Source organism: Anomaloglossus baeobatrachus, chromosome 6 (assembly GCF_048569485.1).
Source record: "Anomaloglossus baeobatrachus isolate aAnoBae1 chromosome 6, aAnoBae1.hap1, whole genome shotgun sequence".
Lineage (NCBI taxonomy): Eukaryota > Metazoa > Chordata > Amphibia > Anura > Aromobatidae > Anomaloglossus > Anomaloglossus baeobatrachus.
In genome coordinates, this window is record NC_134358.1 from 159,738,724 (window position 1) to 159,758,558 (window position 19,835).

The following is a 19,835-nucleotide window of genomic DNA, read 5'->3' on the forward strand; positions in this document are numbered from 1 at the left end:
TGCTCCATCCGCCATGCTGCGCACTCCCAAACGTGCTCCATCAGCCATACTGCGCACTCCCAAACGTGCTCCATTCGCCATGCTGCGCACTCCCAAACGTGCTCCATTCGCCATGCTGCGCACTCCCAAACGTGCTCCATCCGCCATGCTGCGCACTCCCAAACATGCTCCATCCGCCATGCTGCGCACTCCCAAACGTGGTCCATCCGCCATGCTGCGCACTCCCAAACGTGGTCCATCCGCTATGCTGCGCACTCCCAAACGTGCTCCATCCGCCATGCTGCGCACTCCGAAACGTGGTCCATCCGCCATGCTGCGCACTCCCAAACGTGGTCCATCCGCCATGCTGCGCACTCCCAAAAGTACTCCATCCGCCATGCTGCGCACTCCCAAACATGCTCCATCCGCCATGCTGCGCACTCCCAAACGTGCTCCATCCGCGATGCTGCGCACTCCCAAACGTGGTCCATCCGCCATGCTGCGCACTCCCAAACGTACTCCATCCGCCATGCTGCGCACTCCCAAACGTGGTTCATCCCCCATGCTGCGCACTCCCAAATGTGCTCCATCCCCCATGCTGCGCACTCCCAAACGTGGTCCATCCGCCATGCTGCGCACTCCCAAATGTGCTCCATGCCCCATGCTGCGCATTCCCAAACGTGCTCCATCCCCCATGCTGCGCACCCCCCATCGTGCTCCATCCCCCATGCTGCGCACCCCCCATCCTACTCCATCCCCCATGGTGCGCACCTCCCATCGTGCTCCATCCCCCATGCTGCGCACCCCCCATCGTGCTCCATCCCCCATGCTGTGCACCCCCCATCGTGCTCCATCCCCCATGCTGCACCAGCATCAGCCTCTCTGCCCACAGCATCAGCCTCTCTGCCCGCAGCATCAGCCTCTCTCCTTCCAGCCTACCCGAGCCTCAGCCTCCCACAGCCTCTCTTCTCTCAGCCTCCCCCCTCCCCCTCCCAGCCTTCCCCAGGATCAGCCTCTCTCCTCCCAGCATCAGCCTTTTCTGTCCCCAGCATCAGCCTCTCTCCTTCCAGCCTACCCCAGCCTCAGCCTCCCCCAGCCTCTCTTCTCTCATCCTCCCCCCTCCCAGCCTCCCCCTCCCAGCTTTCCCCAGGATCAGCCTAGCCTACCGCAGCCTCAGCCTCCCCCAGCATCAGCCTCTCTTCTCTCAGCCTCCCCCCTCCCCCTCCCAGCCTTCCCCAGGATCAGCCTCTCTCCTCCCAGCCTCCTCCAGCACGCCGTGCTCCTCTGCCGACACTCACAGATTCGATCGCATACACTCACACACACACACACTCACACACACCCGATCGCATACACTCACGCACACACACATTGACGATATCGCACATACGCGCTCACACTCACAACATCCGGAGATACCACATGCTTCTGGCCATGTGATCCTCCGGCAGGTCCTGGAAGCTCACAGCACAGTATCGGCGCAGAGAAGCAAGCGATATCCCAGGATGTTGTGAGTGTGTGGATGCGATGTGAGTGTGAGGCGTGTGTGAGAGTGAGTGTGATCTGATGTGTGTCTGTTGTTATGTGTGTGCGTGTGTGTATGTTACGCCGCTGCAGGACCTTGATGCGCTGGTAACTATGCTAGCATGGTTACCAGCGTATCTCGTCCCCCGCTCGCACGGGAGCCCACACCAGCATACGGCGGCCAGGCCCAGCAATGCGAGGGTATGTGTCGGCTGGGTTTGCGGCGTACGCTGATGTGGGCTCCCGGGGGTACAGTACTCACCTGTGAGTCGTGGCTCCGTGACCGTGTCGGTTCGGGGAATGCGCAGGGGGGGGGGGTTAGGGTTAGGGCGTGCATTGCGTGAGGGGGGCGGGGCGTGGCGTGGCCGAGTTGCCAATGCCTGCAGGGTGCCGGGGCGAGAGGCCAATCTGGGGTGGGCGGAGCCTGGGCGAGCGGCTGGCCAATCCGTGTGGGGGCGTAGCCTGGGCGAGCTGCCAATCAGTGTGGGGGGGCGGGGCCATGGCGAGCCCAGCGGCCAATCAGCTTTGTCACCGTAAGGACACAATTTTGGAGCATGACAGACAGACAGACAGACAGACAGAATAAGGCAATTATATATATAGATACCAGTACCACTATATATTACATCACTACACCCCTACATACACCTGTAATATCCTACATCACTATATACTACACCTGCAATAAACTGCACCACTACATCACTATATACTACACTTGTATTATACTACACCACTACACCCCTATATACACCTGTATTATACTACACCACTATATACACCTGTATTATACTACACCCCTATATACACTTGTATTATACTACACCACTATATACACCTGTATTATACTACACCACTATATACTACACCTGTATTATACTACAGCACTATATACTACACCTGTATTACACCACACCACTATATAAACACCTGTATTATACTACACCACTATATACTACACCTGTATTATACTACAGCACTACACCCCTATATACACCTGTATTATACAGGTGTATATAGGGGTGTAGTATAATACAGGTGTATATAGGGGTGTAGTATAATACAGGTGTATATAGGGGTGTAGTATAATACAGGTGTATATAGGGGTGTAGTGGTGTAGTATAATACAGGTGTATATAGGGGTGTAGTGGTGTAGTATAATACAGGTGTATATAGGGGTGTAGTACAATACAGGTGTATATAGGGGTGTAGTATAATACAGGTGTATATAGACCCCTATATACACCTGTATTATACTACACCACTATATACTACACCTGTATTATACTACAGCACTACACCCCTATATACACCTGTATTATACAGGTGTATATAGGGGTGTAGTATAATACAGGTGTATATATGGGTGTAGTGGTGTAGTATAATACAGGTGTATATAGTGGTGTAGTACAATACAGGTGTATATAGGGGTGTAGTATAATACAGGTGTATATAGACCCCTATATACACCTGTATTATACTACACCACTATATACTACACCTGTATTATACTACACCACTATATACTACACCTGTATTATACTACACCACTATATACTACACCTGTATTACACCACACCACTATATAAACACCTGTATTATACTACACCACTATATACTACACCTGTATTATGCTACAGCACTACACTCCTATATACACCTGTATTATACAGGTGTATATAGGGGTGTAGTATAATACAGGTGTATATAGGGGTGTAGTATAATACAGGTGTATATAGGGGTGTAGTATAATACAGGTGTATATAGGGGTGTAGTATAATACAGGCGTATATAGGGGTGTAGTATAATACAGGCGTATATAGGGGTGTAGTGGTGTAGTATAATACAGGTGTAGTATATAGTGGTGTAGTATAATACAGGTGTATATAGTGGTGTAGTATAATACAGGTGTATATAGGGGTGTAGTATAATACAGGTGTATATAGGGGTGTAGTGGTGTAGTACAATACAGGTGTATATAGGGGTGTAGTATAATACAGGTGTATATAGACCCCTATATACACCTGTATTATACTACACCACTATATACTACACCACTACACCCCCCCCATATACCATACCTGTAAAACTGCATTTCCATATACTACACCACTACACCCCAAATATTTGTCAACAGTTAACCCCCTCCTCCCTGCCCCCCATTGTCCCCGCAGGTTACTAGTAACCACTCACCTCTCTTCTTATTGTCCCCTCCTCAGGCACCTCCGTACGAGCCCCCTGCTGAGCGGCTTCTCTTTCACATGCCCAGGCTGCGCCGACGCTGTATTCCTAGGAGCCGCTGCTTCTCTCCATACGGCCGCCGCCGCTGCAGAGTCTTCTGCTGCCGGGCGGGAACTTTCTCTAGTCCCTTCCACGACAGCATAGGAGGTTGTCTCTCCACGCCCTAATTGGGACAGGAAGCACAAGAGGTTTAAAAGGACCCTCCCACCTCCCATAGCCAGTGTCTTTCCTGTCCCCATGGGGCATGGAGAGGTTTTCTTTTTCTCCTATGCTGTGGTGGCCGGCGAACTACAGTGTATATATATATAATTTTTTTTTTGTTTGTTCCTACCTTAAGCCGGGCAGTATCTGTCGGGCCTTCGCCGCTCCTCCCCTACTGTTCCCTCACGCTGTGGGGGACCGCTGCTCCAGCCTTCCGGAACTCCTCTGGGGTGATGCAGGCTGTGTAGCTCCCCGGCCGGCGTCCTCCCTGAGCCGCCGGCCGCTTCCTGCATGCACGCTGCTGGGCGATCCGGAAGTGCTACCGCGGGCGGGACTTCCGGTCTAACGAACTTCCGGTTGGGCACTTCCGGTCGCGGAGGCAGCGTGGAGGACACGCCGACGCTGACACGGCCTGTCAGGGACCGGATGCAGGAGGCGGGGAACGTTCCCGGTCACTGGGGGGGCAGGCCCTTGTGCATAAGGGCTGCCTTGAAGACTTCAGATTCACGGTAAGGATTGCTGCTGTGCTCCCTGACATGTCTTCCCCTGCAGCTGCATCTGCAGAGCCCAGTGTTCCCCCTGCCACAGTAAGTACGGAGGGGGGGTGGTCCCTCATGCATAGGTCTCAGACGGATATTTATGGCTCTTTCTGGTCTGTGTTTTCCAGGAGGACAAGGCCACTAAGAAATTTGACAAAAATGAAGTCAGAGAAGTCTGAGAAGTCAGAGAGGTCTGAGAGGTCCGATAAACCGGATAAACCTGACCGCTATGAACGGACTGAAAAGATTAAAAAGTGTCCGGTCTGTGTAAAAAAGCTACCTGCAGTCTGGGATAAGAAGCTTTGCCAACAGTGTACGGACCAGATTATTAGGGCTGAACAACCGTCCCTGGTAGACGAACTACGGTCCATAATGAAGCAGGAGATTCAGGCCTCACTAGCCTCCCTCCCTGCTCTCCTGGCCCCTCTTCCCCAAAGAAAAGGACGTCTGGCGACGTCCGGATTATCATCAATCTACGGCGTCTCAACCGGCAGGTCAGGTACCGGCGGTTCAAGATGGAGTCCGTGAAATCGGCTATTCCCCTGATAGGTCTGCACCACCAGATGGCCTCCATAGATCTGAAGGACGCCTACTTCCATGTGCCCATCCATCCGTGTCACAGGCAATACCTCAAGTTTGCGGTTCTACACGGGGAGGAAGTGCTTCATTTCCAATTCAATGTACTTCCCTTCGGGATCTCCTCGGCTCCAAGGATCTTTTCAAAGATCATGGCAGAGGTGGTCGCCTTCATATGATTGCAGGGTATCTGTCTGGTTCCATATTTGGACGACTTTCTTCTAGTGGCTCCCTCCGCTCAGACCCTCCGGAGCCATGTGGAGAAGTCTTTAGGAATCCTTCGGTCCTTGGGATGGATCCCCAATCTCAAAAAATCACAGTTGCACCCCTCCTACACTCGGCAGTTTCTCGGAGTGCTGCTGGACTCCGACAGGCAGGCATCCTTTCTCCCGGAGGGCCACAGGGTGGCCCTGCTAGCCAAAATCTCAAAGCTTCGCCATCAGGCTCGCCCGACCCTTCGAGCGGCTATGTCGGCTCTGGGTTCTATGACGTCCTGCATTCCCTCAGTCAGGTGGGCTCAGGCCCATTCTCGGTGTCTCCAGGATCATATCCTGGCGCATTGGGACCGACTCCCGTCCTCCCTGAACAGACGGTTTCGCCTCTCGGGGACCGTCTCCTCATCCTTTCTCTGGTGGCTGCGGCCCAACAACCTTCAGGTGGGGGTTGCCTGGACTCAGACGCCCCTGGTTACACTGACAACCGATGCCAGCCTGCGGGGATGGGGTGCTATGGTGGCAAACTCCCCATTTCAGGGGGTCTGGAGTCCTTATGTCAGCTCCCAATCCTCCAATTACCGGGAGCTCAGGGCAGTCAGGGAAGCCCTCCTTGCGGCTCAGGATCTCGTCCGGGACTCTCACGTCCTGGTCTACTCGGACAATGTCACCACAGTGGCACATCTCCGCCATCAGGGCAGTACACGATCAGGCGCCCTGAAGTCTGTGTCCTCCCGGATCTTCCACTGGGCGGAACAGTCCCTGCTATCTCTTTCTGCAGTCCATCTAAAGGGCTCCCTAAACCTTCAGGCAGATTTCCTGAGTCGTCGGGATGTTCATCCGGGGGAATGGAGTCTGTATCAATCAGTGTTGTGCTCTCTGGTGGCAAGGTGGGGTACTCCAGAGGTGGACCACTTTGCTTCGGCAGGAAATCGCAAGGTCGCAACATATTTCTCCCTGAACCCTCGGGACAAGGCATTGGGGGTGGACGCCTTCTGCCACGTTTGGTCCTTTTGCCTCGCCTATGCTTTCCCCCCACTTCCTCTTCTCGCACGGACCCTAAAGAAGATCAGAGACGACGGAGCCACAACTATCCTGGTAGCCCCTCTGTGGCCTCGGAGGAGTTGGTACAGCCTGATCCTGACGCTCGGGATAGACGGCCCGGTCCTCCTGGGTTCCGACCCCAGTTTACTATCCCAGGGTCCGATTTTCCATCCGGATCCCCAGAAACTCAAATTGGCTGCCTGGCTTCTGAGGCCCGGGCACTGAGGGCCCAGGGACTTTCTGACAGGGTTGTGGCTACTCTACAGAAGAACCGTAAGCCAGTGACTAATAGTATTTACAATAAAATCTGGATGAAATTTTCCTCCTGGTGTGGTTCTCGGCCTCCTGACCCACTCCGGCCTAACGTTGCGCAGATTCTAGACTTCCTCCAGATTGGATTAGACCTGGGCCTTCGGCCTAGCACCCTGAAGGTTCAGGTCTCAGCACTTAGTGCAGTCTTTGACACGGCTCTGGCAGATCATCGCTGGATCCGCCGTTTCTTTGTGTCCGCTAGTAGACTCTGTCCGCGTCAGAGGATCCTGACGCCTCGCTGGGATCTCAATGTGGTCCTTACCGGACTGTCTCAGTCTCCCTTTGAGCCTCTGTTCTCCTGTAACATCTGTTCTCTTGGTCACAAGACTGCCTTTCTTGTGGCTATTACGTCTGCTCGTAGAGTCGGGGAACTTCAAGCATTGTCTATTCGGGAGCCTTACCTGACCGTCAGAGATGACAGCATTGTCTTTCAGCTGGACCCTTCCTTCCTTCCCAAGGTGGTTTCGGATTTTCACCGTTCTCAGTCCATCATCCTGCCTTCCTTCTGTCAGCATCCTAGGACTCCGGGTGAGGAAGTGTTTCATTCTTTGGACGTTCGTCGGACGGTGTTGCACTACCTGGATGTTACTGCACCTTGGCGTCTTGATCATAACCTATTCATCCAGCCCTTTGGTCGAAATAAGGGCAGGAAGGTGGCTAAGAGTACCGTCGCCAACTGGATTGTGCGGGCCATTAGAGACGCCTACCTCGCTCAGCATCTCTCTCCGCCTACCGGATTCACGGCGCACTCCACCAGGGCTACCTCTGCCTCCTGGGCTGAACGGGCAGGGGCTTCTCCTGAGCAGATCTGCAAGGCGGCTACGTGGTCTTCCCTCCATACTTTCACGAAGCATTATCGTTTGGATCTGGATTCCAACAGGGATTTGGCTTTTGGCAGGAAGGTCCTGCAGGCTGTGGTCCCCCCCTAGGTATCAATTCGTTGGTATTCCTCCTATGCTGTCGTGGAAGGGACTAGAGAAATAAGGATTATTCTTACCGTTAATTCGGTTTCTAGGACCTTCCACGACAGCAGGTAATTCCCTCCCTTATCCTCGATATTCCTGGATGTGTTTGTACTTCTCATATGCTATGGGTTCTTTGTAAGACACTGGCTATGGGAGGTGGGAGGGTCCTTTTAAACCTCTTGTGCTTCCTGTCCCAATTAGGGCGTGGAGAGACAACCTCCTATGCTGTCGTGGAAGGTCCTAGAAACCGAATTAACGGTAAGTATAATTCTTATTTTCAAATGACACACGCGCGCCGTACTGACGATATCAGGGCGCGCGTGTGTCACAGAAAAAGGTGCCGGACAGGGAACAGAGGACAGATTCCTGCGTTCCGCTGCCTACGCTGACTGTGCGGAGCTGCAGGATCTGTCTTCTGTTTCCTACCCAGCACGCAGCGTGTGATGAGGGCAATCTGACCACGGGACTCTTGGAGCCTGGAGCTCCAGACAACAGGTCAGATTGCCCTCATCACTGACCGGCCAGCAAGGACGCCCTGAGCCAGGCGGGCCGGTCACAGAGAGTAGGCGGGCTGGATGTGGCCCGCGGGCCGCCCCTTGCCCAGGTCTGGCTAAGAGGATTTTGCAAACTTTGGCACATAGCCATTAGAGTTCTATACTGGCTATGATGCTGAAATTTGGCATACTAGCTCAACTTTTGCTGCTAAACACGATAAAACTATTACCAGCTATGACAAAACAATATTTTGGCGGCAATTTTGTGTTAAAGTAGCTTGTAAAACGCCTCGCATAAAATTTATGCCTAACTTTGCCCATATATAACTCAAGACCAAAAACCAATAGTAACTGGTGCTTTGCCCTGTACAACAAACATCTTCATGACTTTGCATTGCTGCAATATCACGGTCAAAGCATATGTATTTGTGGAAATATTCACACCCACATATGATGAAAAACTTAAAAAAAAAACGAATTTTACCTATTTTTAGGTCAAATTTCTCAAAAAGGGTACCTCTAAAATATATTAATTCTGATATCATTAGAAAGCACATTTTTCTCTACAAGGATCATTGGGGTTTTTTTTGGAGTCTCTCAGTTTAAGAAAAGAAAAATGCCACTGAACATGGTGTTATTTATTAATATGCAATGAATGGTAACTGCACTACTCAAACCCTTGCGTTGGTCCATGGTGGTTATACCACAACCAATTCCCTAAGAATTGGTATTATAATCCTATTATGAATTGTAATAATGCTGTCTTTCGAGAATTGGCAGCCCCATCGCCTAGGAGCCATGGCCGATAGCCGTGCAAGGACAGCCGCGGGCGGTCCCTTTATCGCAGGTTCTGAAGCCTGAGGGTGGGTGTCTTTGCCTAGGATCCCAAGCCTAATATTGGGTATGTTTTGTTGGTTCCAAAGCCATAATGTTCAGTCTAAGTGGTCTGGAATTGTTGCTGAATTTGCAACATAATCGGTTCAGAGAAGCAGTATTGTCGGCCCATTGTTGTTGCAGCTGGTGCTGGAATTATTGCAATGATTGACTGCTCGGGAATCCAGCATGTATCATTTCTCACAGGCCAGTGAAAGAAGCTAGCTGGTCCATGAGGATGCATAAAATGTATTAATGCATCATGGTCGTCGACTGAAATTTCAGAAATATTTCCAATCCACCAGTTCCTATCGTAAATGCAGGCAATGTATTGCCCTGGCTGGAGGTTTGTAATTGGCACAAAAGGCATTTCTGATCTGACAGATCCATCTACATGGGCAATGAAAGACGATGGCTCATTTCACACCCTTGAAATGCCAATCTTTTTGTCATCAATTGGCACAAACTGGTGATTTTCTCTTGTTCCAGCAATTGTATGTCCATCTTTGAACCTTTCCTCTTGAACTACCAGTATTTCGTCAATTTCTTCTTTTGGAACAAAAAAAACTTCCATGCAGTTGCTCGTTGCAAAAGTTGAATAAATCCACCGGGGTCAGTATTTGGTTTTCAGTTGGGCGTTGAAGACGGGCACGAGCTGCCAACCTCTTTGCTGTCCCTCCAATCCCATCACAGGGCGACTTTCCATGACTGGTACCAAAAAAATTCCATTCAGCGCTGATATTGAAATCAGCATTGTGGTGGCACAAGTTGAGAAAATTTTTGAAATTTTTTTACTGGGCTACAGATCCATCACTGAAGTAGTGGATATGACGAATCCCATAGATGAGTCTTGAGATACTCCACAATTACTGTTAACGTGTGGACTGCAACTGTCATGTCATGAGCAATCACTGATTAGTTATTATTATTAGTCAATAACTTTTCATAAATAAAAAGGTTTATAGGTTTTTGATTTATAATAGACATTGCTAGCAACAATAAAACTCTGTAACATGTGATAAGGATCTGAAAATCAAACACAAAATCAATGCATTACGCGCATAAATAACACCATGTTCAGTGGCATTTTTCTTTTCTTAAACGGAGAGACTCCAAAAAAAAAACCCCAATGATCCTTGTAGAGAAAAATGTGCTCTTTCTAATGATATCAGAATTAATATATTTTAGAGGTACCCTTTTTGAGAAATTTGACCTAAAAATAGGTAAAATTCGGGATTTTAAAGTTTTTCATCATATGTGGGTGTGAATATTTCCACAAATACATATGCTTTGACCGTGATATTGCAGCAATGCAAAGTCATGTAGATGTTTGGTGTACAGGGCAAAGCACCCGTTACTATTGGTTTTTGTTCTTGAGTTATATATGGGCAAAGTTAGGCATAAATTTCATGCGAGGCGTTTTACAAGCTACTTTGACACAAAATTGCGGCCGAAATCTTGTTTTGTCATAGCCGGTAATAATTTTATCGTGTTTAGCAGCAAAAGTTGAGCTAGTATGCCAAATTTCAGCATCATAGCCAGTATAGTGTTCTATCTAATGGCTATGTGCCAAAGTTTGCAAAATCCTCTTAGCTGAAGCCGCAGGCTTGGTGGACCCTCCAGTGAAAGGTCAACAGTGCCCAATGTATTTGAGATCTGGCCCTAAAAATTTACAGAACCTCTTTTCAAGCATACATGTACATCCTTATAAATTTTCAGCAAAATCGGAGAAGGTCGAGTGGGGACCACTGGTCCACTTGACATGGAATGACCCAATTGAGAATTTGAATAATGACTGATCAATTCTGCAGATTTGTCTGATAAGATATATTACAAAGTTGCTAATTTTAATGTGTACTACTGATATAAGAAATAAAATTTTAAATGATGGTTATGCTTTAAAATTGCTGTCGGGAGAAGACTCCTTCAAATATGAGACCTGGAGCAGTTTGCAAAAGAAAAGGGGTCCAAAATTCCAGTTGAGAGGGGTAAGAAGCTTGGTGATGGTTGTAGGGAGTGATTGAGTGCAGTTATTTATTCCATAGGGTGTGCAACCAAATAAGACATTGAGGGTGCCAACAATCTTGTCTGGACCATTTTTGGAGTGAAATTATGTCCAATTTGTTTTTTGTTTTTTTTTTCTTGGAAATTAAGGTGTCTGACAAAACATGTATAATTGCAATAATTTTCTGGGATTAATAGTTAATCTTGTACAACAATATCAAGAGTGGCAACACATTAGGCCATGACTGTGTATTACGACTTAATGATAGAAAATGTATATTTTATTGATAGAAAATAGCTAAAAAGCAGACAAACAATATTGGATTAAAATTAGCAGAGACAAAAAATGGTGAGTACCAATAGATGGCGCCCTCACCCCACAGTAGGTATATGGTAGCACATGTTAGAGTTTAGCACACAGCACATAAAGGGCTAAAAAGCCAATGTTACATACAAACTAAAGCGTGCTGCTGCTTATTAGGTGCCCGTTACTGATACATCAATAACATAGTGTCAGAAAGGTTCTTGTAACAACGCACTATAATACCTTGCAACCAACATACCTAAATGGTGGATGAGAGCCCAATTCCCCGACCCATAGGTTTCGGTATGACTCCTTCTTCCGGGGGTCGAAGAAGAAGGAGTCATACCAAGAAGCCCTTTCCTTGGTTACCCGATGTTTACTGTGGTTACCAGCGTCCGCAGAAGCCGGCTCCTGCTGCCTGCACATTTAGTTGTTGCTCTCCCGCTGTGAAGCACACATCGCTGTGTGTGACAGTGACAGAGCAACAACTAAAAAATGGCCCAGGACATTCAGCAAGGACCAACAACCTCACAGCAGGGGCCAGGTTGTTGCTGGATGTCACACACAGCAACATCGCTAGCAACATTGCTGCTACGTCACAAAAGTTGTGCCTCAGCAGCAATGTTGCTAGCGATGTTGCTTAGTGTGACGTGGCCTTAATACTTTCCAGACCTTGGACGTCTGTGTGGCTCCCAGGTCCTCCCTGTAATTTCCGGTGAGCCCTCTCAGCAGGTGTGCTGCACGCCATCCTCCGCGCCTTGTGGCCGATACACTCACAAACATCAGAACACACACACACACGATGTGGTGAGTTTGTGTGTGGTGGTGATTGTGTGTGAGATCGGATGTGTGCGATCACTGCAGGGCTTCCTGGCGGTCTGTGTCTGGTGAGAATGATTGCGGGGTGTCCACTGTCTATAATGACATGTCCTGCAGTATCTTTAACTTTTTTAGCTGCATAGACAGTGCATTATTTAACCGCGAGTAGGGCTTATTTTCGGGGTAGGGCTTACTTTTAAGCCTTGCTCCAAAAATGTTGAAAATCCCCGCTAGGGCTTATTTTTGGAAAACAGGGTAGTATATAGTCAGAGATAAGAGGTCAGGGAAGATATCACAGTCTGCACTGTGCTTTCTTCATTTCGCCCTTGTGAGGAGGCTGCAGTGTGGTGTAATCAGATGTTGGGCTATGTTCACACTTGTGTATTGATCTGTTCTTTTTGGACACATGATCAATATCCATAATGGATCAATTGTGTAACAAAACTTCAAACTGTGATAATCAAATAGTGTAAGTGACCGACACTCTCCGATAAATTAAATGATGCAAATGTTTTATTCCATGCCTTGTATCCACGTCCTTTACTACATGGAATAAAGCATCTACGTCTCTTTGAATCCGAGGCCTCATCAGACAGGCCAATAGATGCTTGAGCCTAAATGTCTGTGCACATCCATAATAATATCAAAAATGTCCCTCAATTTTTATTTTATTTTTTTTTTGGGTAGCAAAAACCCAATATAACAATAATATAATCTGTGCAGAATGAGTCAATTATGCGGATAAACTAGAATATGTGAAACTCATATGAATACTCCCTCTCCATTGGCGCCATTGTGAGAAGCACAAATTTAACCAAAATAAAACAGTTTTTTCCTACCACCCATGACAACACCACGGAGAGGGGATCTGCGGTGCTGTCATGGGTTCCGAAAAAAAACCCATTACCGGCAAGTAATTACGTATTTTTATTTTTTATATTTCAATTGTTTATTGCAGAGCGAATATCAGTCTAAAGGTTTAGCCCCTAGTAAGTTGATTTTTGTGAAGTCCAAATGGGTTTTAATCAGTTTTCACTGTGGGCATCAAGAACATGCCCCCACCAAAGTTTAGAGCAGGTTTCTTAGGGGGAGATGTATGACCGCTCCTGTATGTGTCCTGGATAAAGGGACAGTGCAGCTGAGTTTAGCTGTGTCACATTCCAAACCCTTCTATGACCTCCTTGATTAGAGTCTCTGTAATCACACTTTTTTTTGCTGTACTGAGGCAAGTTGAAATTGTTGTACAGTGTGATCAGGGCTGTCATGTGTCAAAAACTAATAACCAGCCTTTTCTGGACTACTCCTGTGAGAGATCTTACCCCAAAGAATGTACAAAATTGAGCTTTACAGACATAAGTGCCATTACTCACACTTTGAGCTCTTAGCCCCGCACTGGCAGCTTGGGAGATGTTTATCACACAGGAGTAAAAGTTGAAAATCACTCACTTTTACCACATTAAAATTTTAAGAAATAAAAAATACACATTTACTATCCCTGCATAATCAAAATATATCATAAATTAATCTGATCAGTAAATGGTGTAACGAGAAAAAAAATCGAAGCCCCAAAATTGTAGTTTTTAGGCCACCGCAACAGAAAAAAAAATGTAATTTGCGATTAAAACATTGTATATGCCCCAAAATAATATCAATAAAAAAAATCTGTCTGCAGAAGAAAAAAAGCCCTCAAAGCTCCACATAAGCAAGATATATATATATATTTTTTTCTTTACTAAAAAGAAAAACTATACAGTGGAACCTTGGATTACGAGCATAATTGGTTCTGGGAGTCCGCTCTTAAACCAAGTTACTCTTATATGAAAGCAAATTTTTCCATAGGAAATAGTTGAAACGCAGACAATTGGTTCCACAACCCAAAAGTATTTACTGTATTTATACAAACTTATTACACTAATACAAAATACTGTACAGTACAGTAAAAAAAACATCAAACAAATGAAACTGCACGTTCGCTTACAATAGAATTGTTGGAGTGCAGGAGGTACTATAGAGATAAAAAATTATGTATAAATATCATAGTATCATAGTTTTTAAGGTTGAAGGGAGACTCTAAGTCCATCTAGTTCAACCCGTAGCCTAACATGTTGATCCAGAGGAAGGCAAAAAAAAACCCCAATGTGACAAACAAGTTCCAATGGGGAAAAATTTCCTTCCTGACTCCACATCCGGCAATCAGACTAGTTCCCTGGATCAATACCCTGTCATAAAATCTAATATACATAACTGGTAATATTAAATTTTTCAAGAAAGGCGTCCAGGCTCTGCTTAAATGTTAGTAGTGAATCACTCATTACAACATCATGCGGCAGAGAGTTCCATAGTCTCACTGCTCGTACAGTAAAGAATCCTCGTCTGTGATTATGATTAAACCTTCTTTCCTCAAGACGTAGCGGATGCCCCCGTGTTCCAGTCGCAGGCCTAGGTGTAAAAAGATCTTTGGAAAGGTCTCTGTACTGTCCCCTCATATATTTATACATTGTGATTAGATCCCCCCCTAAGCCTTCGTTTTTCCAGGCTAAATAACCCCAGGTTTAATAACCTGTCTTGGTATTGCAGCCCACCCATTCCTCTAATAATCTTGGTCGCTCTTCTCTGCACCCTCTCCAGTTCAGCTATGTCCTTCTTATATATCGGTGACCAGAATTGTACACAGTATTCTAAGTGCGGTCGCACTAGTGACTTGTACAGAGGTAGAACTATATTTTTTTCATGAACACTTATACCTCTTTTAATACATCCCATTATTTTATTAGCCCTGGCAGCAGTTGCCTGACACTGTCCACTAAAGTAAAGTTTACCATCCACCCATACACCCAAGTCTTTTTCTGTGCCTGTTTTACCCAGTGTTCTACAATTAAGTACATAATCATAAATGTTATTTCCTCTACCCAAGTGCATGACCTTACATTTATCTACATTAAACTTCAATTGCCACTTCTCAGCCCAATTCTCCAATTTACATAAATCTCCCTGTAATATAAAATTACCCTCCTCTGTATTGATTACCCTGCAGAGTTTAGTATCATCTGCAAATATTGAAATTCTACTCCACATGCCCCCAACAAGGTCATTTATAAATATGTTGAAAAGAAGCGGGCCCAATACTGACCCCTGTGGTACCCCACTATGAACTGAGACCCAGTCCGAGTACGTACCATTAATAACCACCCTTTGTTTCCTATCACTGAGCCAGTTTTTAACCCAGTTACACATATTTTCCCCTATCCCCATTATTCTCATTTTATGTACCAACCTTTTGTGTGGCACCGTATCAAAAGCTTTTGAAAAGTCCATATACACAACATCCACTGCATTTCCCTGGTCCAGGCTTGAACTTACCTCTTCATAGAAGCTGATCAAATTAGTTTGACAGGATCGATCCCTCATAAACCCATGTTGATACTCTGTCACTCCAGTATAGCATCTCTCAAGAAACCCTCAAGGATTTTACCAACCGTAGAGGTTAAACTTACCGGCCTATAATTTCCCGGCTCAGTTTTTGTCCCCTTTTTGAATATTGGCACCACATTTGCTATGCGCCAGTCCTGCGGTACTGACCCTGTTATTAAGGAATCTGTGAAGATTAAAAATAATGGTCTATCTATCACAGAACTCAATTCCTGTAGTACTCTGGGGTGTATGCCATCCGGGCCCGGAGATTTGTCAACCTTAGTGATTTCGAGGCGGCGGCGTACTTCCTGCTGGGTTAAGCAGGTAATATTCAAGGGTGAATTTATGGCATCACGGGTCATGTCATCTGCCATGGCATTTTCTTGTATAAAAACCGTAGAAAAAAAGTCATTCAGCAGGTTGGCTTTACCCTCATCCCCTTCCACCATTTCACCAAGACTATTTTTAAGGGGGCCAACACTATCGCTTTTCAGTTTTTTACTGTTTATGTAGTTAAAGAATATTTTAGGATTATTTTTACTTTCTCTTGCAATGAGTCTCTCTGTCTCAAACTTAGCTAACTTAATTTGCTTTTTACATATTTTATTTAATTTTCTATAATTATATAATGCCTCATCACTACCTACCCTCTTTAATTCTTTTAAGGCTTTCTGTTTTTCTTTTATTGCTTCCCTTATAGCTCTATTTAGCCATAGGGTTTCTTCCTATTTCTAGCATGTTTGTTCCCGTAGGGTATATTTTCTGCACAAGCCCTATTCAGGATGCTCATAAAAGTCTCCCATTTGCTTTGTGTACTTTTATTACTTAGTACATCATCCCAGTTTATTGCACTAAGATAATCTCTCAACCATTTAAAATTTGCTTTCCTGAAGTTTAGTGTCCTTGTAGCCCCTCTACTATACATCTTACTAAAAAATACATGAAAACTTATTATTTTGTGATCACTATTCCCCAAGTAACCCCCAACTTGTATATTTGATAAGCGGTCTGGCCTATTGGTTAGTACAAGGTCTAGTAGTGCTCCCCCTCTTGTGGGGTCCTGTACCATTTGTGAAAGGTAATTATCTTTCATTGTTATCAAAAATCTATTTCCTTTGCTGGAACTGCAAGTTTCTGTTCCCCAATTTATATCAGGATAGTTAAAGTCCCCCATAATAATTACCTCTCCGAGACTCGCTGCTTTATCAATTTGCTTTATGAGGAGATTCTCTACCTCTTCCATAATATTCGGCGTCTTATAACACACCCCTATCAGTATTTTATTATTCATTCTCCCCCCCCTTATCTCCACCCATAGGGACTCTACATTCTCAGTACCCTCACATATTTTGTCACGCATGATGGGTTTTAAGGATGATTTTACATATAGACACACACCTCCCCCTCGCTTATTTATACGGTCATTCCTGAATAGGCTATAACCCTGTAAATTAACAGCCCAGTCATAGCTCTCATCCAGCCCATGTCTCTGATATCCCCACTATATCATAATTTTCTTCCAACAATATTAATTCTAATTCCTCCACCTTATTTGTGAGGCTTCGGGCATTAGTGTACATGCACGTTACGTATGACTCTGTACCTGTATTCCTGCTTACTGTATTAACTGTCCTAACCCTTCCCCCCGTACCACCCCCAATTTCATTACTTGTGCCCTGGTCACTATCTGCACTACATTCCCCTTCTATAAAGTGAATACCCTCGCCCCCCATTCCTAGTTTAAACACTCCTCCAACCTTCTAGCCATTTTCTGCCCCAGCAGAGCTGCACCCTCCCCATTAAGATGCAGCCCATCCCTAGCATAGAATCTGTAGCCAACTGAAAAGTCGGCCCAATTCTCCAGGAACCCAAACCCCTCTTTCCTACACCAATTCCTGAGCCACCTGTTAACCTCCCTGATCTCCCTTTGCCTCTCTAGTGTGGCTCGTGGCACAGGTAGTATTTCCGAAAATACCACCTTTGAGGTCCATGCTTTAAGCTTACAACCTAATTCCCTGAAATCATCTTTAAGGACCTTCCACCTACCTCTAACTTTGTCATTTGTGCCAATGTGTACAATGACCGCTGGGTCCTCCCCAGCCCCTCCCAGTAATCTGTCAACCCGATCAGCGATGTGCCGAACTCGAGCGCCAGGAAGACAACACACTGTTCGGCGATCCCTGTCTTTGTGACAGATTGCCCTATCTGTCCCCCTAATAATTGAGTCCCCCACTACCAGTACCTGTCTTGCCTGCCCTGCACTCCTATTCCCCCCCCTTACTGGAGCAGACACTCCTCTGGCATTCGTATGACGACTTTTATTCTAGTACAATACACAAAAAATACACCCCAAATCTATTCTCCCCAAAATAAGGGCAGAACTAAGCCAAATGTGGGGTAGGCATACTGCCCAGGCAATTAGATCACAGTACAAGCAATGTGCTGTACTGGTTAGCAGAAAGTACACTACTGTATTCACAAATGCAAATTAATAGACATGCTATATAGTATATACTGTACAATGGTATACTGTATACAGCACATATGTGCAGAAAGTTACCTCCAGAGCGCGGTGAAAGGACAGAACCGGAAGTGTGCACGGTGAGGATTTGCTCTTATTGCAAAGCATTGCTCTTAAACCAAGTTACAAATTTGTAAAAAGCTTTGCTTGTCCTGCAAAACGTTCTTAAACCAAGTTACTCTTAGTCCAAGGTTCCACTGTAATGTTTGTTGTATACTTAATTTTATTGACCTGGAGAATCATACTGCTGGGTCATTTTTATAGTAAAAATAAGTCTGTAAATAAAAACAATTGCAGAATTTGACTTTTTTTTTTTAAATTTCCCCATGTTTGGAATTTCTTTCCGTTTGCCATTACATCAAACGATAAAATGAATGGTTTAATTCAAAAGCACAACTCATCCCACAAACATCAAGCCCTCACTTTGCTCTATCAGCGGAAAAATAAAAACTTGGAATGCCATGCACTGGAAGATAAAACTAAAGTTAAAGGGTTATTCCCATCTCCAAGATCTTATCCCAATATATAGTAGGTATAATAATTATAGCAAATATCTCCAATTAGAAATGCAGTATAGTTCTCCTGATTCACTATGTCGCTTACCTCATGTGCAGGGCATTGCAGGGTCTTGGGTATCCATGGTTCTGACCACTAGCAACTAACTGTGACTATATATGTGGTCGTAACCATGTATACCTAAGGCTTTGCAATGTCCTGCACATGAGGTAAGCGACATAGGGAATCAGGAGAGATCTATCCTGCATTTTTAATTGGAGATATATGATGATATAATTATTATTACTCCTACTACATATTCGGATAGGATCTTGGAGATGAGAATACCCCTTTAAGATCTGACATTTTGGCTGCGTTCTAGTGCTACACATTGTACTGAGGAAGCAGATGAGGAGCAGCAGCGTGGCTATCCAGATTACACGGCGTGCCCTTGTATCCTGGCATTGTTCTGTACACTGGATAACATACCGTATACATGTTCCCAATTACGTGTCATCGGCTCCATGAAATATGGCTGTTGGCAGTCAGCCGCTCTATACCGGCCGTGCCCGTCTGACTGTACAGTGTTTACTATAGAATGTTTTTTTACTTTGTGATAAATCTTTTGTAAATCTGCTTTAGCTCCCCACACAGAATATGCCTATGGGTCCAGCAGGGATGAATCAGAGTGGCCCTCCGCAGCCACCGCGCTCACACAACATGCCTTCAGAAGGGATGGTAGGAGGGGGTCCGCCCGCACCACACATGCAAAACCAGATGAACGGCCAGATGCCTGGTAAGAATCTCTTCTCTAAGGTATTAACACCAATGTTGCTTAGCAACCGACCGACGTGGGGGCCCAGGGGATACTAGATTGTTGATGACAAAACTGCCTGGAATCCCCCGGAGTGCGAGCTCTCTTACAGTTTGTTAGCTCCGCAGCTACGTGACCTGTATTCACTGCTTATCTTTCTGCCCTTGGGCTTTGATGTGTCTGACACACAGCATTGCTGTGATGAGCAGAACTGTCTAAATTTAGTCTATGGAAACCGCACAGTACAGCTGGCTCTCAGAAGCTTTGTGTCGGGAGACTGGCCATTGGCTCCACAAATGTAAATCCCTTTATGAGCGAAAAGGCACGGCTTTATTTCTTCCGTCACCCTTTCACTGCCAGGTCATAATTTAATGTTTGCCAGTGATATGTGTCTTGTAATAAAAGCATGTGCTTTATGCATCTCGTGTGTAATAGAAGAAGCCTGGGTTTATTCTTTATATATTATATTTATATGTTAATTAAAAAGTAATCATCAGTTTAACTTTT

General features: G+C 45.8%; 1 protein-coding gene across 3 annotated transcripts in view; it reads left to right on the forward strand.

Moving 5' to 3' along the window:
* SS18 (SS18 subunit of BAF chromatin remodeling complex) overlaps positions 1-19,835 on the forward strand; it is a 139,445-nt gene that overhangs the window by 20,179 nt on the left and 99,431 nt on the right. For all 3 annotated transcript variants that reach the window (XM_075353333.1, XM_075353332.1, XM_075353334.1), the window contains exon 4: positions 19,157-19,310. In XM_075353333.1, coding sequence (XP_075209448.1) covers positions 19,157-19,310 — 154 coding nt within the window. The remainder of the gene's footprint in view (positions 1-19,156; positions 19,311-19,835) is intronic.